Source organism: Coregonus lavaretus (assembly GCF_964263955.1).
Source record: "Coregonus lavaretus genome assembly, chromosome: 10".
In the NCBI taxonomy this organism is placed as follows: domain Eukaryota; kingdom Metazoa; phylum Chordata; class Actinopteri; order Salmoniformes; family Salmonidae; genus Coregonus; species Coregonus lavaretus.
In genome coordinates, this window is record NC_139997.1 from 38283931 (window position 1) to 38310419 (window position 26489).

General features: G+C 45.8%; 1 protein-coding gene and 1 pseudogene across 5 annotated transcripts in view; one reads left to right on the top strand and one right to left on the bottom strand.

The window, feature by feature from the left end:
- rab6a (RAB6A, member RAS oncogene family) overlaps positions 1–5864 on the bottom strand; it is a 32607-nt gene extending 26743 nt beyond the window's left edge. For 2 of the 4 annotated variants that reach the window (XM_084170734.1, XM_084170735.1), the window contains exon 1: positions 5572–5807. In XM_084170734.1, the coding sequence (XP_084026860.1) occupies positions 5572–5641 (70 nt within the window). In that variant the 5' untranslated portion in view covers positions 5642–5807. Of the gene's footprint in view, positions 1–5571 lie in introns of all 4 variants that reach the window. The other 2 variants (XM_084170737.1, XM_084170736.1) reach the window with 2 other exon arrangements.
- Positions 5865–17247: 11383 nt separating this feature from the next.
- LOC311136323 (large ribosomal subunit protein mL48-like) lies at positions 17248–23051 on the top strand (annotated as a pseudogene). Its single transcript has 9 exons — positions 17248–17593; positions 18645–18667; positions 18807–18859; positions 19347–19378; positions 20317–20409; positions 22060–22225; positions 22550–22645; positions 22754–22843; positions 22976–23051. The product of its transcript is annotated as a large ribosomal subunit protein mL48-like (transcript).
- Positions 23052–26489: the final 3438 nt, after the last annotated feature.

A 26489-nucleotide genomic window follows, 5' to 3' on the forward strand; every position in this document is an offset into this window, starting at 1 on the left:
TCACCTCGCAGCGGATTCAGGGGATCTGACCTATGCAGAGATGAGGAGCAGCATCTCCTCAGACCTGAGTGCCCAACAGCTGAAACAGAGAGCGACCTACAACAATGTGAGATCCCAGCTACGCAAGCTAAACCGGAGATGCGGCTTCATCCACCCGGCAAAACTCATCTTGACCTTCCAGAATACAACATGTTTTCCACTGCCAAGGAGGCTCAAGACTTATTTGATTAGCACATCAAGCCCAACACACAATGGGACGAGTCGACAGATTTAGGCTAACCCCAATTTGGCTGGCTCAATATTCAGGTATGCTATCCACGCCAGAGTATGTGAGCGGAATTGAGCAGTTGGAAATCCAGCTCATCGCGCCGGCGCTCCACGTCCTTTCCAACCTCTCTGCTAAAAAACGCTCCTTGCTTAAAGGGGGGGGAAACTGCCACTCCAAATTCACGCCATTCATTAAAATCACGATTTAACCAACACCCATCTATTTTTGTGACTACCTGGACCTACCATTTAGGTTTGAAGTATTGAAACCAAACCATATGATTTGAATAGGCTGTGACTTACTTAGAATTAAATACAAATTAAACGAAAAATGCCTTATTAGGCTCCATCTACAGTGCCTTTGAATTCATTTTTAGAAACATGAGTTTGGCCAGAGTCTGTGGCTTCAGGCTCATGCCTAGCAAGCAGGTCAGCAGCGGAGAATACCCTCTCAGCGCTTGCAGAGCCACTGGGGATGCCAAACACCCTTCGGGCCCCTCTTGCCAGGCTGGGCAGGGATGCGTAGTCTTTATTTTTTTCTGTAGGACGGCCTAAAGGATTTTAGGTAAAGTAACCCTATCAAAATGGAAAGCTCTTTGAAAGAGGTAATATGCCAGGCCTATTGGGCCAAAATCAATGATGGCATATTGTAAAGATAATAGAACGAAAATTTAACTTTTAAGATCAGATTTTGTGTTTATAAAGACTTTGCTACAATGACACAGTTAGCTAGCTACCCACCTCCTTCCTTTCTGTTAGCATGTGCACCTAGTAAGTACACCATCATGCTTTCGGGATACCCGTCTTTTTTGATTCCACAATTATTCTTTAGTTGTGGACTCTACATCCCCACACACCACACAGCGCTTGATCCTCATCTTTGTAAGTTACAATGATTTTTCACCAGTGTGTTTTATCAGTTTCTTTATGAAAAAATTTAGCGTACTAGATGAAAGTCGCTAAAGCAAGGGGCTATAGCAACACACAAGTAGACTAAAAATGCATGCTGGGCAGGGCATGCACTGAGCTTGTGACGTGAGCACTACTGGAGCAAAATTGGAGCTGGCGAGAAGGCCGACGCTTCAGCCTTTGGGAAACTCGCTCCACCCTCCAGTCAAATTGGACATGCTCCACTCCTCGCTCCACTCACATACTCTGATCCACGCACAATCACGCAGCGTAGCCAATGGCTGTGATGCTGCCCTCAGCACAAAACAATGAGAGAACCCCCTCATTTGGGTAAAAGGTACACAATTGTTATTAGTGAACACTGGACTTCATTATTATATTGCCTATGTTCCAGGACATTTAGACAATGACTCCACGCCAACTAAAGAGGAATGGACAATATATAGTGCATTCAGAAAGTATTCAGAGCCCTTCCCCTTTTCCACTTTGTTACATTACAGCCTTATTCTAAAATTGATTAAATCAATAAAAATCTCAATCTACACACAATACCCCATAATGACAAAGCGAAAACAGGTTTAAAAAATGTTTGCAAATGTCCTACAAATAAAAAACAGAAATACCTTATTTACATAAGTATTCAGACCCTTTGCTATGAGACTCAAAATTGATTGGACATGATTTGGAAAGGCACACACCTGTCTATATAAAAGGTCCCACAGTTGACAGTGCATGTCAGAGCAAAAACCAAGCCATGAGGTTGAAGGAATTGTACATAGAGCTCAGAGACAGGATTGTGTCGAGATCTGGGGAAGGGCGCCAATACATTTCTGCAGCATTGAAGGTCCCCAAGAACACAGTGGCCTCCATCATTCTTAAAATGGAAGAAGTTTGGAACCACCAAGACTCTTCCTAGAGCTGGCCGCCCAGCCAAACTGAGCAATTGGGGCCTTGGTCTGGGAGGTGACCAAGAACCCAATGGCCACTCTAACAGAGCTCCTCTGTGCAAATGGGAGAACCTTCCAGAAGGACAACCATCTCTGCAGCACTCCACCAATCAGGCCTTTATGGTAGAGTGGCCAGACGGAAGCCACTCCTCAGTAAAAGGCACATGACATCCTGCATGGAGTTTGCCAAAAGGCACCTAAAGGACTCTCAGACCATGAGAAACAAGATGCTCTGGTCTGGTGAAACCGAGATTGAACTATTTGGCCTGAATGCCAAGCGTCACGTCTGGAGGAAACCTGGCACCATCCCTACGGTGAAGCATGGTGGTGGCAGCATCATGCTGTGGGGATGTTTTTCAGTGGCAGGGACTGGGAGACTAGTCAGGATCGAGGGAAAGATGAACAGAGCAAAGTACAGAGAGGTCCTTGATGAAAACCTGCTCCAGAGCGCTCAGGACCTCAGACTGGGGCAAAGGTTCACCTTCCAACAGGACAACAACCCTAAGCACACAGACAAGACAACGCAGGAGTGGCTTCGGGCCAAGTCTCTGAATGTCCTTGAGTGGCCCAGCCAGAGCCCGGACTTGAACACAATCTAACATCTCTGGAGAGATCTGAAAATAGCTATGCAGCAACGCTCCCCATCCAACCTGACAGAGCTTGAGAGGATCTGCAGAGAAGAATGGGAGAAACTCCTCAAATACAGGTGTGCCAAGCGTGTAGCGTCATACCCAAGAAAACTCTAGGCTGTAATCACTGCCAAAGGTGCTTCAACAAAGTACTGTACAGTAAAGGGTCTGAATACTTACGTAAATGTGATTTCAGTTTAATAATTTTAATATATTTGCAAACATTTCTAAAAACCTGTTTTTGCTTTGTCATTATGGGGTATTGTGTGTAGATGAGGGGGGGGGGGGCAATTTAATCAATTTTAGAATAAGGCTGTAACGTTAGAAAATATAAAACAAGTTAAGGGGTCTGAATGCTTTCCGGATGCACTGTATTGAAGTGCCATACAGACTGAGGTTGCTTCCTTGTGGGGCTACAGCACATTGCATCCCTATGGGCTAAACTGTTTAGGATAGATGGCTTCCCCCCCTCCCCCATGTTTAAGGTAATTTAGTCCATATTGCTAATAATAATAATAATAATGATATTTGACTGTTCAGGCTAGCATTTATTTTATTTAGCTAACTTTTTCCCCCATTTCTATAATTGTTTGCCCTTCATTACCCACCCTAATTATTTAAGTCTGTAAACTTAAATGTAAAGGTCTGAAGGGGTAAATGGTTACTTATTTTATGTCTTACTATTATTTATTTCTCAATACCTTATGACCATAAAAAAATAAGTTTTTAAAGACATTTCATAGGTAAGGCTGCCACTCACGGTTATGCTGCAACCCTGTAATGATAGTGCAGGGCGGGGGGAACTGGGTAGGGAGGGCTGCTGTTTGTGGGTGAGGACAGGGGACTGGGGGGAACCTAAGGGGATAAATCAGGGGACGATGGTGGGAAGGGGACTGATAAGCAACCTTGGTTGATGGGTGGGATGGGAAAGGCATGCTTTATTTGGGTTGGGGAGGATGTGGACTGAGGGGGTGAATGGTTTGGGTTATCTTTGTATGCATTTATTTGATTTGTTTTTGTACCTGTAACCCCCCCTCTGAAAAAGATAAATGACAAAACTGAATAAAAAAAAGTTGGTCACAAAAAAGGAAAACAGCCCTAATGATGGAAACAAACATGTCATCCAGTCACAAATATTGCGATACTGGCATCATCACAGCCCTAGAGGTCAAGCTTAATTCCTCTGGGGCAGAAAGCAAACTAAATCACAGCCGTATATCCTCCACATTACTACTCCCCTCCCCCAATCTCAACAGAAACACATCACACAGGTTTGTCAGCAGTACAAGCAAACACATAAATCTAATTGAAGTGTAGCATGGGTTCTGGTTAGAGGAGGGGGATGTTTGTTGCTGACAGTGGTATATAGGATAGACCACTTTATAGCCTTGCCTATGATGAGAGGAACAGATTGACGTACAGCCCGCCTCCATACCATCCCACCCCCTCAGCAGTGCTGTGATCAGGCTGGTCACCCAGGCATCATTCCAGTCCTTGGCTCTCCCTCAATGCAGTATCATACATATCCATCATACTACTGCATTTGCATTCTAAAGCCCCAAACCCCACTCTTTCCTGCTCAATTAGATCTTTCTCTCCTTGTGTCTCAAAGAATTGTGATTGAAACAGGGAGCCCATCCACTAACTAGAGGTCTGAGAAACCAACTAAGTGGTGAGAGCTCCAGAGGGCTGAAACCTGTTGTCATCTTGAATGGAGTCAGGGAAGACACAGAGATGTGATAAGCACTGTGGTGCAGGTTCTGTTGACAAATCCACAGGTGCAGGCTAACAAAAGGCCTCTGAAAACCACAGGCCTCAAATCAGGGTGGTTCTGTCTGCAATCTATGTTGTAGGAAAGTTGGGTTACGAGTATCGCTGATCCATCCAGCATATACAATAGCGCAACTGATTCTCAGAATCAGAGATAGACAAGTGGTTTTATAAGAATGGTGTTGCTTTTTAAAGGAGATATACAATTGCCACCACATCATGAGAACAGAGAGCTGTTAAAATGTACAATATGAAGTCCCCACTCCCCCACATGAGAGAAAAAGACAGTACTGGCTGGCAGGCATGAGTCTATAAATCAACCATATACCCTTGATACTTGGTTTGACATCCAATGCGACGTCTTTCTTGGCATAGAGGCCGTCTTTGGCAAGAGTGACGACTGAGATGGTTAGCACCGAAAACTTTACAGCTGCTCTGAACACAAAAGACAAATCTGAAATCTCTGACTGATTGAATAAACACACCATAGCAAACCCTAGCTATATAGGGGCTAGTTATTGTACAGTCGTAGTATGTAGCATCTAGCTAGGTTAGTGGTTCATGTTTTGATTTATTTTAGTTAACGTTACAAGCCGTGTGTGAACTAGCAACAACTCGTCTCCCAACAACAGCTTGTTAGTTTAGTTAACTAGCTAGTTAGGCTAGCAAGTTTCCGGACCTGTGTCGAAAACATTAGTTAGGATAGCAAACTGGCTTAAACTGCCAACTAGTTACCTAACTAACCATAAATTAGTTAGCAACGTAAACATTTTATATCACAGAAAGATGCAATATCACTGATCGGTAATCGTAGCTAGATAATACTGAGACCATGGCGATTCAATTATGGCAGTCGGTGGATATCGATTTAAAAGGGACTCGCCCAGGATGAACAGGGCTGGCATTAGCTGGCTAGCCAGCTAAAAGCTAAGTTTGCTAGCAAGCTATTGACCACATAACTAGCTATTTAGCTAATGTCTAGTTTCAAAATATATACCATCTTCAACCTAGGCTAACGTTACCCAACACAGTTTTCAATGTACACTTACCGCTCTGCTCGCCAAGAAAGACCAATTTAAATTTCCTTAGAGGGTTTCCAAAATCTCCTGCCGCGGACATGACTGCAGTATTGCTAGGCAGGCAAAGGCAAGTTGTAGACTGTGGAGAAACACACTAGGGCCCTACTTTATTGAGCTAGCTAAATCGCTAGCTAGCCAGTTCATTAGCTACCTAGCATTAAGTAATGCTCCTAAAGTGCAGTTTCTTGGCCAGACCGGCAGTGGGTGAGTTTAATAGCTAAATGACTCACTGGCTAGCTAAACCGCAGCACTCCAACCACTGTGCTGTGAGCAGCATTTGCGTGAGCAACAATAGTGGAATCGGCGGTTTGTCTTCAAAATAAAAGACCCCAATTGAAACATACAAACAGATGTAAAAAAAATAGTAGAATCATGCCAGAATTGGCCTAGATAATGCGTAAACTCTACATAGTTGTGTTCTGTGGCTGTCACTGAGTAGGCTGATAGACCATTTCATGGATATACAATCCATAGGTTAGGCTGTACAGTGCATATAAGTATGCCCCCAATTAAATTCTGAATTCAAATACGTCCACTGCTATTTCAAAAGATTATTACATGTTTTTGTCAAATTAGCTAATAATTCTCATTTGTTGAATTTACATAACAACATTCCAACCTTGTTTAGCATTATCTAGTCCAGTTGTGGCATCATTCAACTATTTTTATCTGATTGCATCAGTTTCAATAGAGCGGCAGGTAGCTTAGTGGGTACCGAAAGGTTGCTGGTTCTAATCCCCGAGCCGACTAGGTGAAAATCTGTTGATGTGCCCTTAAGCAAGGCACTTAACCCTAATTGCTCCTGTAAATCGCTCTGGATAAGAGCGTCTGCTAAAAAAAAATTAAAAAAAAGTATTACTTTTATTTTGAAGGCGAACCGCCTACTCCACTACTGTTGCTCACGCTAATGTTGTTCACAGCACACTGGTAGAACGCCCACTCGCTAGCTGTTTGTCACAACCTAATCTTTACGATGACTGACACAAGGCTCCACCAATACAATGCAATTGTGGCATCCGATGCAGTGGCGTAAATTATGTCATTATGGCCCACAAGCGTTGAAATATATTGTAATGACCCAGCTGGGTCATAAAGGAAAAAGAGATGGACACCAGGTGTGCAGGGCAGAACACAGGTTTATTCCTAAACTGGGCTATTGTTCAGGCCACAGCCCACGCCGCTAAATTCCGAACGTACACAAATATACCATGTCAAGTTAAGGGTCACCCTCATAGGAGCAGATCAGGTTCCCGAACAGAAGAGAGAGAAATGAGACAGTAACATGCATTTAAAAACCCCGCGGGATTACCCATCATACCCCCCCAACCTTTCCGTCTGTCCTGGCATATTTAACCCCCGCTAGCACCCATGAGAACAATAACACACCCACGAACACAGAACACAATACCGGGTCGTTACAATATGCTATACCCGATAATATATTTCTTAATGGGATCTGTACATTAAAACGTGGCTTGCCGCTTTTGTGTTTTGTTCTCGTGTCCTAAATTAGCATATTTCATTCAATTCCATACATTATTTGGGTCAGAGAGGAAGAGGCGACATTTTTGCATGGGAATGTATATACACATCCGAGCATGTCTCTGTCACAGATTACAGGGAGGTTGGTGCAGTGGCTCTTGTCGTGTTCAAAACAACTGAAACTCGTAAATCTCCGACTTCAGTGCATTCAAGTCAACTGCGAACTCGAAAAAAACGCGCTCCGACATGAAAAAAACAACATTTTGAATGGTTATCCAACTCGAAATTCCAAGCCGGAAACTCGGGCATCTTTCTAGAGCTCCGACCTCCAGATTATTGATGTCATGATTGACCTCGTTTTTTTCCAAGTTCCCATTTGTCGTGAAAGCACGATAAGGTCCTGTCCAGTGGTGTAAAGTACTTAAGTAAAAATACTTTAAAGTACTACTTAAGTATTTTGGGGGGGGGGTATCTGTAATTGACAATTAATATTTTTGACAACTTTTTTACTTCACTACATTCCTATTTCAATTTCAAATTATTTATACTTTTACTTTTGATACTTAGGCCTAAGTATATTTAAAACCAAATACTTTTAGACTTTTACTCAAGTAATATTTTACTGGGTGACTTTCACTTTTACTTGAGTCATTTTCTATCAAAGGTATCTTTACTTTTACTCAAGTATGACTATTGGGTACTTTTTCCACCATGGGTCCTGTCCATGGTTCTGTCAAAAGGTTGCTTGATGAGGACACCACTGTTCCAGAGCCAGCGGTCTGTGTTACGGAGTCTAGTTGTTAGGTAATCGACTAGCTGGGCTGTTCCCCGGACTCCGTGTGTAGGGACTTGTACAATGCTTGAACAAGGCTATTGAACTTGACATTTGTATCTGTCTTTATTATTTTATCCAATGTGGGAATCTATTTTCTCATAACTGATGGGATGACTAACTTAGAAAGAATGCATTAATGATTAAAGCATAAAAGGTCTGTACTGTACTGATATAAATTGTTTCACCTAACAAGCTGTGATTAATGTGAGAAAATGTTTTAGGGAGTAGGGGAGGATAAGAACTTGTCTCAAAATACTAGACTACACTGCTTCTTTGTGATCTGTGAACCGTCCAAGGACATGGGTACTGCAAAAAAGTGATGACTCTACAGGTTGTTATGATAAAAACGTATGCCTGGCAACAGGGATGCGCCAAGGGACTGGGACCAGCCGGTGCGCCAACGGATAGGTTGGGCAAGTCTAAACCACGCCCAACCTCTACCCTGATAGGCCCAGCAGAGAGCGGGAACTAAAAACTGTCCGAGTATTTGAAGAAGAACCTGTAACAATGGATTAGTTCTCTGTCTGCCCTGCGTGGTATTTCAGTGAGCCCGTATACGAACCTTCATACTTATCATACATACATTTTGCATATAATAAATTTAGCTTGGATTGAAGATCTCTTGATTCTTATTCCAATACCAGATTTGAATTACGCAATTTCTAACACCAACATATCATACTCAAACATGGTATCAGAAGTGGCTCGAAAACCACACGTTTGTTATTTTTGTAGCTACGTACAGTATAGGCGCAGTTACGTTCCATATGCGAACACACGCCGTTTCCTACTGCTAACGTTAGTCACAACACTAATCAACTCGTTGTTAGCTGGCTAGCTAGCATCACTACCTACCTCGATGGCTGAAGGCAAAGAGATCTCATATTCCATGGTTCTCACAGGGGACTGGAATACTAATTGGGACAACTTCAGGGACGAATTCGAGGACTACGCGCTGGCGACCGGTCTACATTAGAAACCCAACGAGGTCCAAGCGGCAACTCTGAGGACCTTAATCGGCAGCGAATGCAGGCACATCTACCGGCACAATCTCACCCTCACAGCACGACAACAGTGTGATGCAAAGGCTATACTGAATGCATTGGAGAATTACTTCAAACCCGCCAGGAACGTCATTTACGAGCGGTTCGTTTTTGGAAGCTGCAACGTTGTAACCTGTTTGAGAGAAAGATTGAAAGATGGGCGATTGAAAGATGAACTGATTCGTGACAAAATACACTGCTCAAAAAAATAAAAGGGAACACTTTAACAACACAATGTAACTCCAAGTCAATCACACTTCTGTGAAATCAAACTGTCCACTTAGGAAGCAACACTGATTGACAATACATTTCACATGCTGTTGTGCAAATGGAATAGACAACAGGTGGAAATTATAGGCAATTAGCAAGACACCCCCAATAAAGAAGTGGTTCTGCAGGTGGTGACCACAGACCACTTCTCTGTTCCTATGCTTCCTGGCTGATGTTTTGGTCACTTTTGAATGCTGGCGGTGCTTTAACTCTAGTGGTAGCATGAGACGGAGTCTACAACCCACACAAGTGGCTCAGGTAGTGCAGCTCATCCAGGATGGCACATCAATGCGAGCTGTGGCAAGAAGGTTTGCTGTGTCTGTCAGCATAGTGTTCAGAGCATGGAGGCACTACCAGGAGACAGGCCAGTACATCAGGAGACGTGGAGGAGGCCATAGGAGGGCAACAACCCAGCAGCAGGACCGCTACCTCCGCCTTTGTGCAAGGAGGAGCAGGAGGAGCACTGCCAGAGCCCTGCAAAATGACCTCCAGCAGGCCACAAATGTGCATGTGTCTGCTCAAACGATCAGAAACAGACTCCATGAGGGTGGTATGAGGGCCCGACGTCCACAGGTGGGGGTTGTGCTTACAGCCCAACACCGTGCAGGACGTTTGGCATTTGCCAGAGAACACCAAGATTGGCAAATTCGCCACTGGCGCCCTGTGCTCTTCACAGATGAAAGCAGGTTCACACTGAGCACATGTGACAGACGTGACAGAGTCTGGAGACGCCGTGGAGAACGTTCTGCTGCCTGCAACATCCTCCTGCATGACCGGTTTGGCGGTGGGTCAGTCATGGTGTGGGGTGGCATTTCTTTGGGGGGCCGCACAGCCTCCATGTGCTCGCCAGAGGTAGCCTGACTGCCATTAGGTACCGAGATGAGATCCTCAAACCCCTTGTGAGACCATATGCTGGTGCGGTTGGCCCTGGGTTCCTCCTAATGCAAGACAATGCTAGACCTCATGTGGCTGGAGTGTGTCAGCAGTTCCTGCAAGAGGAAGGCATTGATGCTATGGACTGGCCCGCCCGTTCCCCAGACCTGAATCCAATTGAGCACATCTGGGACATCATGTCTCGCTCCATCCACCAATGCCACGTTGCACCACAGACTGTCCAGGAGTTGGCGGATGCTTTAGTCCAGGTCTGGGAGGAGATCCCTCAGGAGACCATCCGCCACCTCATCAGGAGCATGCCCAGGCGTTGTAGTGAGGTCATACAGGCACGTGGAGGCCACACACACTACTGAGCCTCATTTTGACTTGTTTTAAGGACATTACATCAAAGTTGGATCAGCCTGTAGTGTGGTTTTCCACTTTGATTTTGAGGGTGACTCCAAATCCAGACCGCCATGGGTTGATACATTTGATTTCCATTGATCATTTTTGTGTGATTTTGTTGTCAGCACATTCAACTATGTAAAGAAAAACGTATTTAATAAGATTATTTCATTCATTCAGATCTAGGATGTGTTGTTTAAGTGTTCCCTTTATTTTTCTGAGCATTGTAGTACTGGGAATTGCAAATGAGGACACGCGTCGGGGTCTACTAAGAGAGAGAGAGGCTTAACATTAGTAACTGCCATTGAAATGTGCCGCACTGACATGAGAATGAGAGCAATGGAAATCGAAACCCCACGCACCGACGCTGAAACTGTTCACGCTGTTGCCAGTAGTGTTGCCAACTCCTCAGTAAGGAAAGTAGCTATTGGCTGTCCTAAAAGTCACTAAATGACGTCATCACCTAATTTGCATAATTGGCCATGTGCATGTAATTGTGATAGACGCTGTAGGAGAGAGGAATAATGTCGTGGGAGAGAAAAAAATCAGCAAAAAACACCCTACATTTACATCAGCCAGTGGCGGCTTCCCGCATGCGCGATTCAAGAACATCTCCTGCTCTGACTGGGCCGCCTGTGAGTGCTTTGGGACGGGGGTGGGGGTGGGGCCCACGGCAGCAACGTTGCTCGTTGAGAAGAGTAAGAACGATACGTGCATTCACGTCAGAGTCTCCAAAAGTCTCCAATAACACCAGAAAAAGTTGCTAGATTTGTTGCTAGTCGCTTTTTTGAAAATGTGCCGCTAGAGGGGTCTGAATACTCGCTAAACATAGCGACAAAGTCGCTAAGTTGGCAACACTGGTTGCCAGGCAGACATTCAGACAAAACCAATCAAGGCAGAGTAATTCACCACGAATGGTGAACACAGACAGCCCCATAGCATGCAAATACTGTGGAAATGCACACGCACAAGGCAAAGAGCACTGACCTGCCTACGGAAAACCATGCAGAGCTTGTGGAACTAATAATCACTTTGCAAAAGTGTGTCTCAAAAGCAAAAGAAGGGTGAGTGAGGGCAAGATTCACTGTGTTGATTTTGTCACTCAGTGTTCAGAACAGTGAAAGTGACATTTACATGCATGAATCCATTGGGGCTGTACACTCGAGGGAAGAAATGGTTTATGACACTACGATTACACAACAAGCAGCAGCAATGTCAACTGGATTCCGGTGCTACGTGCAACGTAATGAGCTACAAAGACAAAATCAATCTGGCACCTGACACATCTCTTGCCCAGCGATACTAGACTAAAGCTGTACTCAGGAGAGCTAATGAGCTCTATGGGCATCTTTGAGACCGAATATGTTTTTCGGGGACACAAACACAAGCTGGAGTTTGAGATCGTGAAAACCAGTCAACATCCTCTCCTCTCAGGCTCTACATGTGAACACCTGGGACTGATGCAGTTCACCGTACCAAATGACCTGCACATCGTGGAGCATGTCCAGCATGGACCCCTGTCCAAAGAACAACTACTCAGCAGATATGACGATGTATTCAACAGGCCCGTTGAATCAGTGCCTGGGGAGGTACACTTTGAATTGGATGAGAGCGTCACTCCAGTCCAGGGTGATCCTCGCAATGTGCCCATTGCAATGAAAGTGGCTGTGAAGGCCCAGCTGGACAAGTATGAGGCCGATGGCCACATGACATCTGTGACTGAATCAACTGACTGGATCAGCAATATGGTCATAGTGAAAAAAACAGAGAAGCTGAGGGTCTGCATCGACCCAAAGCATCTGAACCAAGCACTGAAACGCTCCCACTACATCATGCCGACACTGGAGGATGTCCTCTACAAGCTTCACAAGGCCAGGATTTTCACCTTGGTGGACGCCCGAGATGCATTCCTTCAATGCAAGCTGGACGAAGAAAGCAGCTTCATGACTACCTTCCGGACCCCCTGTGGTTGGAAACACTGGCTCAAGCTCCCGTTTGGTGTCTCAGTGGCGCCTGAGGTATACCAACGCAAGCAGCACGTGTTACTGGCTGGGCTCAAGGGTATTGAACCCATCTCTGATGATGTCCTGATAGTAGGCTGTGGTGACACAGACGAAGAAGCAGAACGCGACCACGATGTGAAGCTCCTGGCACTGATGGAGCGCTACCGATCAGTTAAGCTGCGCCTTGGCCTGAAGAAGCTGCAGTTCAAGATGAAAGACGTCCACTTCCATGGCCACATTCTCTCGGCCAAAGGCCTGAAGCCGGACCCAGACAAAGTCATAGCAATCCTCGACATGCCAAACCTGTCTGATGCAAAAGGAGTACAGCGTCTCATCGGCTTTGCAAACTATCTTTCAAAGTTCATGCCACACCTATCAGCACCTATCAGCAGCCTCTGCGCCGGTTGCTGGACAAAGACACACCATGGCACTGGCTACCCAAACACGAGGCCGCAGTGCAGGAGATGAAATATCTGGCTTCATCCATGCCAGTGTTGCACTACTATAACGTCACGAAGCCTGTCACAATCCAGAGCAACTCCATCCAAAGTGGACTTGGATGCTGCCTTATGCAGGAAGGCCAGCCCGTTGCATTTGCCTCGAGAGCGCTCACCCCCACCGAACAAATCTATGCACAAATTGAGAAAGAGTGCCTCAGCATCGTCTTCTCCTGCCAGCGCTTCCATCACTACTTATATGGTCGACAGCTGGTCACCGCTGAAACTGACCACAAACCACTCATTGCCATATTCAGTAAACCTCTCCTCAACGCGCCCAAGAGGCTTCAAAGCATGCTCTTTGTGGGGATCTATTTTCTTATAACTAGATGTGATGCCTAGCTTAGAAAGAATGCATTAATGATTAAACATAATAAGTTTGTACTGTACTGATATAAATTGTTTAACATAACAAGCTGTGATTCATGTGAGGAGCTGTTAGGGAGTAGGGGGAGATAAGGCTTGTGTCTCACATACACAAACACTGCCTCTTCGTTAAACCGCGCTCAAGGATGTGTACTGCAAAAGTGCTGACTCTCTGGACAAGTTGTGATGATAACAACTTATGCCTGGCAACAGTGAAGCGACAAGGGGCTGGGACCAGCCTGTGCGCCAACGATAGGCTGAGTAAGTCTAAACCACGCTCAGTCTCTACTCTGATAGGCCAGCAGGGAGCGGGAACTATCTCTGTCAGAGTATTTAGGGAAGAACTTATAACAATGGATTAGTTCTCTGTCTGCCCTGCGTGGTATTTCAGTGGACCCGTATATACGAACATCATATTTACCATTGAAGTGTTTTGCATTAATTAAAATACTAGTCTATTATAGAAGACGTGTATTGACCTCTTTTTGTTCCCAATACCAGATTTTAATTGACGCAACTTAACATCTTGTACATCCGCGACATACTGAGCAGGGCAACAGCACAATGTACAGGCAGAGGCACTACCTATCAGCGGCATGCCATCTGTTCACTACAGCAGGAACAACAAGATGTTCAACAGATCAATCAGGCAGACTACTTAAACGTCACAGATCACCACCTAGCCCATATCAGGCAACACACTGACAAGGACGAACAGCTAGTGAGGGAAAAAAGTATTTGATCCCCTGCTGATTTTGTACATTTGCCCACTGACAAAGAAATGATCAGTCTATAATTTTAATGGTATGTTTATTTGAACAGTGAGAGACAGAATAACAACAAAAAAATCCAGAAAAACGCATGTCAAAAATGTTATAAATTAATTTGCATTTTAATGAGGGAAATAAGTATTTGACCCCTCTGCAAAACATGACTTAGTACTTGGTGGCAAAACCCTTGTTGGCAATCACAGAGGTCAGACGTTTCTTGTAGTTGGCCACCAGGTTCTTTGCAGATCTTCTCCAAGTCATTAAGGTTTCGAGGCTGACGTTTGGCAACTCAAACCTTCAGCTCCCTCCACAGATTTTCTATGGGATTAAGGTCTGGAGACTGGCTAGACCACTCCAGGACCTTAATAAGCTTCTTCTTGAGCCACTCCTTTGTTACCTTGGCCGTGTGTTTTGGGTCATTGTCATGCTGGAATACCCATCCACGACCCATTTTCAATGCCCTGGCTGAGGGAAGGAGGTTCTCACCCAAGATTTGACGGTACATGGCCCTGTCCATCGTCCCTTTGATGCGGCGAAGTTGTCCTGTCCCCTCAGCAGAAAAACACCCCCAAAGCATAATGTTTCCACCTCCATGTTTGACGGTGGGGATGGTGTTCTTGGGGTCATAGGCAGCATTCCTCCTCCTCCAAACACGGCGAGTTGAGTTGATGCCAAAGAGCTCCATTTTGGTCTCTTGATACACTGCCGATTTTGCAGGTTTTCCTACTTACAAAGCATGTAGAGGTCTGTAATTTTTATCATAGGTACACTTCAACTGTGAGAGACGGATTCTAAAACAAAAATCCAGAAAATCACATTATATGATTTTTAAGTAATTCATTTGCATTTTATTGCATGACATAAGTATTTGATACATCAGAAAAGCAGAACTTAATATTTGGTACAGAAACCTTTGTTTGCAATTACAGAGATCATACGTTTCCTGTAGGTCTTGACCAGGTTTGCACACACTGCAGCAGGGATTTTGGCCCACTCCGCCATACAGACCTTCTCCAGATCCATCAGGTTTCGGGGCTGTCGCTGGGTAATACGGACTTTCAGCTCCCTCCAAAGATTTTCTATTGGGTTCAGATCTGGAGACTGGCTAGGCCACTCCAGGACCTTGAGATGCTTCTTACGGAGCCACTCCTTAGTTGCCCTGGCTGTGTGTTTCGGGTTGTTGTCATGCTGGAAGACCCAGCCACGACCCATCTTCAATGCTCTTACTGAGGGAAGGAGGTTGTTGGCCAAGATCTCGCGATACATGGCCCCATCCATCCTCCCCTCAATACGGTGCAGTCGTCCTGTCCCCTTTGCAGAAAAGCATCCCCAAAGAATGATGTTTCCACCTCCATGCTTCACGGTTGGGATTGTGTTCTTGGGGTTGTACTCATCCTTCTTCTTCCTCCAAACACGGCGAGTGGAGTTTAGACCAAAAAGCTATATTTTTGTCTCATCAGACCACATGACCTTCTCCCATTCCTCCTCTGGATCATCCAGATGGTCATTGGCAAACTTCAGATGGGCCTGGACATGCGCTGGCTTGAACAGGGGGACCTTGCGTGCGCTGCAGGATTTTAATCCATGACGGCGTAGTGTGTTACTAATGGTTTTCTTTGAGACTGTGGTCCCAGCTCTCTTCAGGTCATTGACCAGGTCCTGCCGTGTAGTTCTGGGCTGATCCCTCACCTTCTTCATGATCATTGATGCCCCACGAGGTGAGATCTTGCATGGAGCCCCAGACTGAGGGTGATTGACCGTCATCTTGAACTTCTTCCATTTTCTAATAATTGCGCCAACAGTTGTTGCCTTCTCACCAAGCTGCTTGCCTATTGTCCTGTAGCCCATCCCAGCCTTGTGCAGGTCTACAATTTTATTCCTGATGTCCTTACACAGCTCTCTGGTCTTGGCCATTGTGGAGAGGTTGGAGTCTGTTTGATTGAGTGTGTGGACAGGTGTCTTTTATACAGGTAACGAGTTCAAACAGGTGCAGTTAATACAGGTAATGAGTGGAGAACAGGAGGGCTTCTTAAAGAAAAATGAACAGGTCTGTGAGAGCTGGAATTCTTACTGATTGGTAGGTGATCAAATACTTATGTCATGCAATAAAATGCAAATGAATTACTTAAAAATCATACAATGTGAAATTCTGGATTTTTGTTTTAGATTCCGTCTCTCACAGTTGAAGTGTACCTATGATCAAAATTACAGACCTCAACATGCTTTGTAAGTAGGAAAACCTGCAAAATCGGCAGTGTATCAAATACTTGTTCTCCCCACTGTGCTTTCTTGAGCAGGGGGACCTTGCGGGCGCTGCAGGATTTCAGTCCTTCACGGCGTAGTGTGTTACCAATTGTTTTCTTGGTGACTATGGTCCCAGCTGCCTTGAGATCATTGACAAGATCCTCCCGTGTAGTTCTGGGCTGATTCCTCACCGTTCTCATGATCATTGCAACTCCACGAGGTGAGATCTTGCATGGAGCCCCAGACCGAGGGAGATTGACAGTTATTTTGTGTTTCTTCCATTTGCGAATAATCGCACCAACTTTTGTCACCTTCTCACCAAGTTGCTTGGCGATGGTCTTGTAGCCCATTCCAGCCTTGTGTAGGTCTACAATCTTGTCCCTGACATCCTTGGAGAGCTCTTTGGTCTTGGCCATGGTGGAGAGTTTGGAATCTGATTGATTGATATTTCTGGCTCCCAGGTGTCTTTTATACAGGTAACAAACTGAGATTAGGAGCACTCCCTTTAAGAGTGTGCTCCTAATCTCAGCTCGTTACCTGTATAAAAGACACCTGGGAGCCAGAAATATTTCTGAATGAGAGGGGTCAAATACTTATTTCCCTCATTAAAATGCAAATCAATTTATAACATTTTTGACATGCATTTTTCTGGATTTTTTTGTTGTTATTCTGTCTCTCACTGTTCAAATAAACCTACCATTAAAATTATAGACTGATCATTTCTTTGTCAGTGGACAAACGTACAAAATCAGCAGGGGATCAAATACTTTTTTCCCTCACTGTACAGTCACTGAAGTCCAGGTTCTCACAGGTTGGCCGTACCAGTTTGCAAGGCAAGGCCAGCCTGACAAGGTCATCATGGACAATGGCCCACAATTCACTGCACAGTTCAAGTGTTTCGCCTCAGAATGGGAGTTTGACCACGTGACCTCCTCTCCAAGGCACCCAAAGGCAAATGGCAAGGCAGAGTCAGCTGTCAAGATTACAAAAAACCTGTTAAGCAGGGCCTTGCGTGACAGCAACGACCCCTGGAAAGCCGTCTTACAGTGGAGGAACACACCCACCGAAAACATGGACAGCAGCCCAGCACAACGCCTTCTGTCCAGACGTCTGAAGACTACCATCACCGTAGCTAACAAGCTACTTGAGCCCTGCGTCATGGTTGGCTTCACAGACAACTGTGCCACTGAAAGCAGCTCGCTAAGTGCTTCTACGACCGGACTGCTCGAGACCTACCAGAGCTGGAGGTGGGTGAAACGATAATGATGAAACCGCTGCCGGGAGACCACACAGGACTTTGGAGGCTGGGCACGTGTCTACATTGAGTTGCACCATGTTCTTACCTGGTGGATGTTGGTGGCTCCCGGTATCATCGCAATCAGTTGGATCTGCGCGTAGCAGAGCAGACAACAAACCAGAACATGCCATACACTCACCTAGATGAGCTGGATCAAAGTCCAGGCCTAAGGGCGCAGAATTGAGACATGAGCCAACTGAAGGTGAGGCTTCTACCCCATCAAGCTCTCCAGCTCCTGGCCCTAATCCTACCCGTCAGAGCCCATACTTACTCACGGGTGGGTCGGCTGTGCAAGCCACCGGACAGGCTTACTCTGTAAGCAAGGGACTGTGTTAACTTGTCCTCTGTTTATATAAAAACAAAAAAAACAAAGAGGAAGATGACAACTGAAGTAAAAAGAAAATGTAATGCTTTTTCAATTGTTGTGCCGTTATGTTTGCACTTTCTATTGAAAAGGATCATGTTACGGAGTCTAGTTGATAGGTAATCGACTAGCTGGGCTGTACCCTGGACTCTGTGTGTCGGGACTTGTACAATGCTTGAACAAGGCTATTGAACTTGACATTTGTGTCTGTCTTTATTATTTTATCCAACATCATACTGAATCAGTCTGTTGTCGGACTTTGAACACAATGTCTTCATTCCCGTAAATACAAGCAAAGGTTCTTGCAAAGATGTCATGTTATATACTTGTTTTGCTGTATCAGACTCTCATACTTGTCTTTTACTGCCTTTGATTAATACATGAAAGAAAATGCAAATAAAACAGAAGCAAGGATCATTTGAAAGCGGAACTAAGATATTGTCCTTATTCCGATATTACATTTGAGTCAGGTAGACCAACCGGAAGCTTTTTCTCAGAACCTCGTGTACATGTGCAACAACTAGATACTGCTAAATTGTGAATCTAACATACTTTCGAGATTTATGACTTGATTACTTCAGCTTAAAATTTGAGCAATTAATCCTGTCATTCGCAAGGTAATGTCCCTTCTACCAAGAAATAGCATATTTGATACAGGTTGTAGTTAGCTGGCTAGCAAGAAGGAAGGTCAAACATGTCAGTATATCATATCAAAACACTTGTATGATAGATTGTTTGTTTTCTATCCAGTGACAGGCCTCATTGGCACTTCATTCACGTGCATTGGACCAAGCAGCATTGTTATTAAGGTAAGTTAGTTAAAAGCATAAGCCTATAAGCAGTCAATTGCTGGTTGTTCCAGGACACAATAATTACAAGGTCAGGTTTCATTCAATGGGGTGGTAGCACAGAGATAGATACTCAAGTGCCCAAAAGTCTGTTTTAGCATGGGCAGCGCCATTGAGGGATTTCATCATTTTGCAGTAGTCAACTGGGTGGGACTTCCTATGGGTTAAGGAAGGGATCAGCAGGAGGTCACCAGGAGGGATCAGCCAATGAATTATACCTGTGAGGAAACATTCCAAAACTGCAGGTGGCAGTAAATCACCAACCTTGGCTGTATACCTGTTCAAACACACACTCACAGAAGTATTAGAAGAAAATTGACTACTTCAAAATGGAGATGGCCTCAATCGCGCTGCCCGTGCACTCAGACTCCATAATGGGACAGATACAATGTCTAAGTCTATGGGTGGTAGCTAGCTACCTCTTGATGTCTGTTTCTTTTATTTTTAGGGCATCAGTATCAGTGAAACATCCGATTCAGGGTAAGTCCTCCCCCAATAACAATAATAAGTTACTATTATGTGTATACATTTAGACTTTATAGGAAAGCCTTAGGAAGTGATTATATTAGTGATGAGTAACCAAGGATTTCTGAAGGCTTCGGCCCTTTCACCAAATTGTGCCCAAAAAACAGTTAATTACTCTGAGCTTTTTTATCTGTTCACAATGCACATTAGTGACAACTGGTCAGCAATAAATAGCAGCGTGTGAATATCAGAACTGTTTTTTTTAACACTGTTTTCAATAAAACTGGCGCAGCAATAAGTCGTTGGCTTTAGTAGCCTATAATCAGGTGAAATATCAGGTTCGCAATCTTACATCATGCTTGCCTTTTTTGCCTTCAAGTTTACTCTTTTTCAAAAACTGAATCTATGGCATTATTTAGGATGCTTAAGACAAAGCTTTATACTATACTAAATAAAAACATTTGAACAACAGTGCAGAAAGTGTGGTTTCACAAAACAATTTGAAATAGTGTGCTTTCAACGTGATTCGACCTCATACCCTCAAGTCCCTCACTGTTCCCTACTCTACCTGCTAAACTACCAATCAGGTGAAACTTTTTATACAAAACCTAACTATATTTGTAAATCCGGTGTTTGAAAGCAGTTTTTAAATCTAGGAAAGCACTGGAACCACGACAAAATCAGTGGTATCTCACATTTTGCAACACACGGTTTGAAAAAGCACGTGATCAAACAAAGCTTCGGACATCATTGATGACTGACTTCTGATGAAGTGATACACGCATAAGAACACTGCTTCAAAGTTAGCTGCTTAGCGATTTCGAAGCATGCATCGGAGCTCCGGTATCAAACTTAACATCACTAAGATTATATCCTGAAAGTGATATTGGCACTTATATAATTACCTAAGTGTATCTAGGCTATCTGTTTGACTGGACAACTGTTTTCTACAGGGAGTCTGGCTTTTGCCAATGAGACAATACAGGACCATGCCTACCCATGGGATTGGCAAATATAAGCACCTGTTACCCAAAGAAGTGGAAAGACTGTCCTTAGTAGATCACTTGTATATACACTGCTCAAAAAAATAAAGGGAACACTAAAATAACACATCCTAGATCTGAATGAATGAAATAATCTTATTAAATACTTTTTTCTTTACATAGTTGAATGTGCTGAAAACAAAATCACACAAGGTCTGGATTTGGAGTCACCCTCAAAATTAAAATGGAAAACCACACTACAGGCTGATCCAACTTTGATGTAATGTCCTTAAAACAAGTCAAAATTAGGCTCAGTAGTGTGTGTGGCCTCCACGTGCCTGTATGACCTCCCTACAACGGCTGGGCATGCTCCTGATGAGGTGGCGGATGGTCTCCTGAGGGATCTCCTCCCAGACCTGGACTAAAGCATCCGCCAACTCCTGGACAGTCTGTGGTGCAACGTGGCGTTGGTGGATGGAGCGAGACATGATGTCCCAGATGTGCTCAATTGGATTCAGGTCTGGGGAACGGGCGGGCCAGTCCATAGCATCAATGCCTTCCTCTTGCAGGAACTGCTGACACACTCCAGCCACATGAGGTCTAGCATTGTCTTGCATTAGGAGGAACCCAGGGCCAACCGCACCAGCATATGGTCTCACAAGGGGTCTGAGGATCTCATCTCGGTACCTAATGGCAGTCAGGCTACCTCTGGCGAGCACATGGAGGGCTGTGCGGCCCCCCAAAGAAATGCCACCCCACACCATGACTGACCCACCACCAAACCGGTCATGCTGGAGGATGTTGCAGGCAGCAGAACGTTCTCCACGGCGTCTCCAGACTCTGTCACGTCTGTCACATGTGCTCAGTGTGAACCTGCTTTCATTTGTGAAGAGCACAGGGCGCCAGTGGCGAATTTGCCAATCTTGGTGTTCTCTGGCAAATGCCAAACGTCCTGCACGGTGTTGGGCTGTAAGCACAACCCCCACCTGTGGACGTCGGGCCCTCATACCACCCTCATGGAGTCTGTTTCTGACCGTTTGAGCAGACACATGCACATTTGTGGCCTGCTGGAGGTCATTTTGCAGGGCTCTGGCAGTGCTCCTCCTGCTCCTCCTTGCACAAAGGCGGAGGTAGCAGTCCTGCTGCTGGGTTGTTGCCCTCCTACGGCCTCCTCCACGTCTCCTGATGTACTGGCCTGTCTCCTGGTAGCGCCTCCATGCTCTGGACACTACGCTGACAGACACAGCAAACCTTCTTGCCACAGCTCGCATTGATGTGCCATCCTGGATGAGCTGCACTACCTGAGCCACTTGTGTGGGTTGTAGACTCCGTCTCATGCTACCACTAGAGTGAAAGCACCGCCAGCATTCAAAAGTGACCAAAACATCAGCCAGGAAGCATAGGAACTGAGAAGTGGTCTGTGGTCACCACCTGCAAAACCAGTCCTTTATTGGGGGTCTATTGCTAATTGCCTATAATTTCCACCTGTTGTCTATTCCATTTGCACAACAGCATGTGACATTTATTGTCAATCAGTGTTGCTTCCTAAGTGGACAGTTTGATTTCACAGAAGTGTGATTGACTTGGAGTTACATTGTGTTGTTTAAGTGTTCCCTTCATTTTTTTGAGCAGTGTACTTTCTAATACTGAAGCCACCAGCTTACACTCTTACCATATCAACTTTCTAATAAAACATATTTATGGTGCCTTCAGCCTAAGAAAAAGAGAGACAGCAGATGAAGCAGATCAAAACGGCAACAGATGCAGAGTATGGTACTCTGACCGTGAAAGTGTCTGGGTATGACATGATCCTAGTGGAACACTACTCCCAGTACATCTACAACCTCTGCAATCGGCTAGGTGTCAAAGTGGCTGAGCGATAGATTTCAAGACACTGTGTTACTGGCCTCACTCTGTGATTTTATGTCCCAAATATCCATGTCTGTTGCAAAGTTCATAATGCTTCAATAGGAGGCACATATTTGGCCCTCTTGCATAGCATGGAATTACATCATCCAAGGTCTTTGATTTATTAATTGATTGACAATTTGTCAAATACATACATAAGGGCGCTCCAGCCGGTGACGCCTCCACATACAATTGAAGAAAATCATCAAGGATAACACAATAAAGCTTAACAGCTTATTTCCATTGTGGTTCTTAACAAACCTTAAAGGAATGAACTATTCTCTTCTCATCTCAGCTATGCATTGCCCACTAAGAGCACAGAAGTCATGGTCATGCCGGAGCAAGGGACCAAGATGTATGTAGAAGCCATCCCCATGAGCGAATTGTTCAAGTAATAGTGTTTTGAGTGTTAATAATGTGTTCTCTGAACTTTTGGCAGTTGCACTGACATAACTTTTCACTCTAGAGCATTAATAAGTGTTTTGTATTGTGTTCACAGCTCAGCCAACTAAACACCACATTATGCCCCATCTTTATGGAGGTTCTGTTGAAGAATCAGCCAGAGGGGGTTCAACTCTCTGTAAAGCCAGTGAGCATCTTCCGTCTGTGTTGACCTCTGCATGACTTTTCTTTTGCACATGGATCATATCCTATATCTATGTAAACTTATTTTGTTAGTAATTGTTCAATGTCATAACACTTGCTTTTATGTTTCCCCCAGCACACAGAGGCAGATTACAAAAGCCTGTTTCAAGGCACGTCCAGAGCTAGGGGGACTGATGGCACAGATGACCTAGTGAGAGCAAAGACTGTCCACCCCACCCTTTTACCTCAACTGTCATCATACTTTTTCTGACATATACCTTTTCACCTTTGAAGCAGTGGATGCCTATGCATATTTTTTTCCATCGTATTTTATTTTAATCATGACATGTACATATAATAAATGAGTTGTGGGTGAATGTAGGACATATACATTGCTGTTGTAGCTTCAAATAAAATATTTATTCTAAAATCCAACTAGTTGGTGTCACGATCGTCGTAATGAGTGGACCAAGGCGCAGCGTGAAATGCGTACATCTTTTATTGAGTACTATTAACAATAACAAAACGAAACGAAACGTGAAGTCCTCGGTCATAAACACAAACCTACACGGAACAAGATCCCACAAATGACAAGTGCACAAAAGGCTGCCTAAGTATGGTTCCCAATCAGAGACAACGAGCAACAGCTGTCTCTAATTGGGAACCACCCTGGCCAACATAGAAACACATAAACTAGAATAAGAACATAGAAAACGAAACATAGAACTACACATCGAAACTGACACCCTGACTCAACATATAAGCGTCCCTAGAGCCAGGGCGTGACAGTACCCCCCCCCCCCCCAAAGGCGCGGACTGCGACCGCGCCAACTAAACCCAACAGGGGAGGGGCCGGGTGGGCATTCCGCCTCGGAGGCGGATCCGGCTCCGGGCGTGACTACCCCCCCGTAGCGCCCCTGGTCTGGTCCCGCTGGCTGGAGCTGGACTGGACATCGGTGGAGCGGATTGCTTAGGCTCCGGTGTGGAGCAGCTGACCGGTACCTGACCAGGCACCGGTGAAACAGGCACGGGCTGTGCCGGACTGACGATGCGCACCACAGGCTTGGTGCGGGGAGCAGGAACAGGCCGGACCGGGCTGGCGACGCGCACCACTGGCTTGGTGCGGGGAGCAGGAACAGGCCGGACCGGGCTGGCGACGCTCACCACTGGCTTGGTGCGGGGAGCAGGAACAGGCCGGACCGGGCTGGCGACGCGCACCACTGGCTTGGTGCGGGGAGCAGGAACAGGCCGGGCCGGGCTGGCGACGCGCACCACAGGCTTGGTGCGAGGGGCAGGAACAGGCCGGGCCGGGCAGGCGACGCGCACCACAGGCTTGGTGCGAGGGGCAGGAACAGGCCGGGCCGGGCTGGCGACGCGCACCACAGGCTTGGTGCGAGGGGCAGGAACAGGCCGGGCCGGGCTGGCGACGCGCACCCCAGGCTTGGTGCAAGGGGCAGGAACAGGCCGGGCTGGGCTGGCGACGCGCACCCCAGGCTTGGTGCGAGGGGCAGGAACAGGCCGGGCCGGGCTGGCGACGTGCACCACTGGCTTGGTGCGGGGAGCAGGAACAGGCCGGACCGGGCTGGCGACGCGCACCACAGGCTTGGTGCGAGGGACAGGAACAGGCCGGGCCGGGCAGGTGACGCGCACCACAGGCTTGGTGCGAGGGGCAGGAACAGGCCGGGCCGGGCTGGCGAAGCGCACCACAGGCTTGGTGCGAGGGGCAGGAACAGGCCGGGCCGGGCTGGCGAAGTGCACCACAGGCTTGGTGCGAGGGGCAGGAACAGGCCGGGCCGGCGACGCGCATCACAGGCTTGGTGCGAGGGACAGGAACAGGCCGGACCGTACTGGGAACACACACCACTGGCCTTGTGCGGGGATCAGGAACGGGCCGGACCGGACTGGTAACACACCCCAGTACCTCTCGCCGTGCCTCTACACTCTCCTTCCCTCTAATGACCAATGGCCCCCGTAACCTGGTAGCCTTCTCTCCTAGTCCACAATCTCGCCCTGTAGCTGCCTCCAGCAGCCCCGTCGTCCATGCCGTGTGCCCCCCCAAATTTTTTTTCTTGGGGTTGCCTCTCGCCTGTCCGACGACGGCCCGGTTGGCGCCGCTTCTCCTCTCCTGCCTGGGTCTCCCCCTTCATCGCCCTCCAGTAACGGACGGCCTCCTCCTCCGTTATCCTCCCCCAACCGAGGAGGACATCTACCAACGTTATCTCCGGCGTTTGCTCCTGGAAACGCTGCTTGGTCCTGTTTTGGTGGGATCTTCTGTCACGATCGTCGTAATGAGTGGACCAAGGCGCAGCGTGAAATGCGTACATCTTTTATTGAGTACTATTAACAATAACAAAACGAAACATGAAGTCCTCGGTCATAAACACAAACCTACACGGAACAAGATCCCACAAATGACAAGTGCACAAAAGGCTGCCTAAGTATGGTTCCCAATCAGAGACAACGAGCCACAGCTGTCTCTAATTGGGAACCACCTCGGCCAACATAGAAACACATAAACTAGAACAAGAACATAGAAAACGAAACATAGAACTACACATCGAAACTAACACCCTGGCTCAACATATAAGAGTCCCTAGAGCCAGGGCGTGACAGTTGGTTTATTCTTGGTGTATAAATTGCTTCATCGGATGCGAAAAGCAAGAGTAAGGTCAATCAGTGTACTGAAAACATGTATTTATCAATGGATTAACGGTGGTTTGACTGATTGCATAGATAAAGCACAACCAGAGGCAGACGTGTTTATGGCCTGGCTGACAGTATGCGTTGACAGAGTTAGAGGCGAAGCGGGCCAAAATCTGGTCATGTCTAGAAGTGATACAGATTTTGTAAAAGTTGTCATAGTCCCGTTTATTACGAGAGTTTGCGTGTTCTACAGCAGACAGGACTTGATTTCCACATAATCGCTAGCTAGCAGTACCATTGGGGAGCTCGCTACAACTCCCTAATAAATATACTTTCTACTGAGCACTACATTCCATGATGTAAATACAAACATGAATTGTTATCAGCCAGTAATATGGCATGAGAGAGAAAAAAAGAACAGTCATTGGCTGCTTAGATTTCATTTTTATTATTATTTTCCTTTAAAAACACCAAAAACATGTGGAACTCTTTATAAAAAAATACAAAAAAACAGTGGAACCTTCGCTCTCCTAATATAAAGTCGAACCCTCTCCACTACCCTCTTCTCCACTGCCTCCTGTCCCCTCTTCTGTCTCCTCTTCCATTTATTCCCCCTCCTTGTCTCACTGCTCCTCTTTTCCCTTCCAGTCCCCTCTATTTTTTCTCCTGAAAAGTAACAAAATATTGTCTGGATAGATATGTTAGACCTGGTGGAGATGTTTGAATAGGTGTAAGTATTATAATGGCTGATACAACCCTAACCCTTGTTTGATTGGTTAGTGTGTAGTCCTAGATTTGTTTTATCTGCTGTATGTAGTGTGGTGTTTTGTATGTTAGGATATGTTATGTATATTTAGATGTGTGTTAACTCCCACTGATGTTCCTTAACATTTTATTTACCTTACCTTGTTTTACCTTGTTCCCAGCATCTGGGTTCTTGTGCTTAAGACAGGAGAGGAAGAGGGTGAGATGGAATATATTTAGCATGTCTGGGTGAGGAGGGCAAA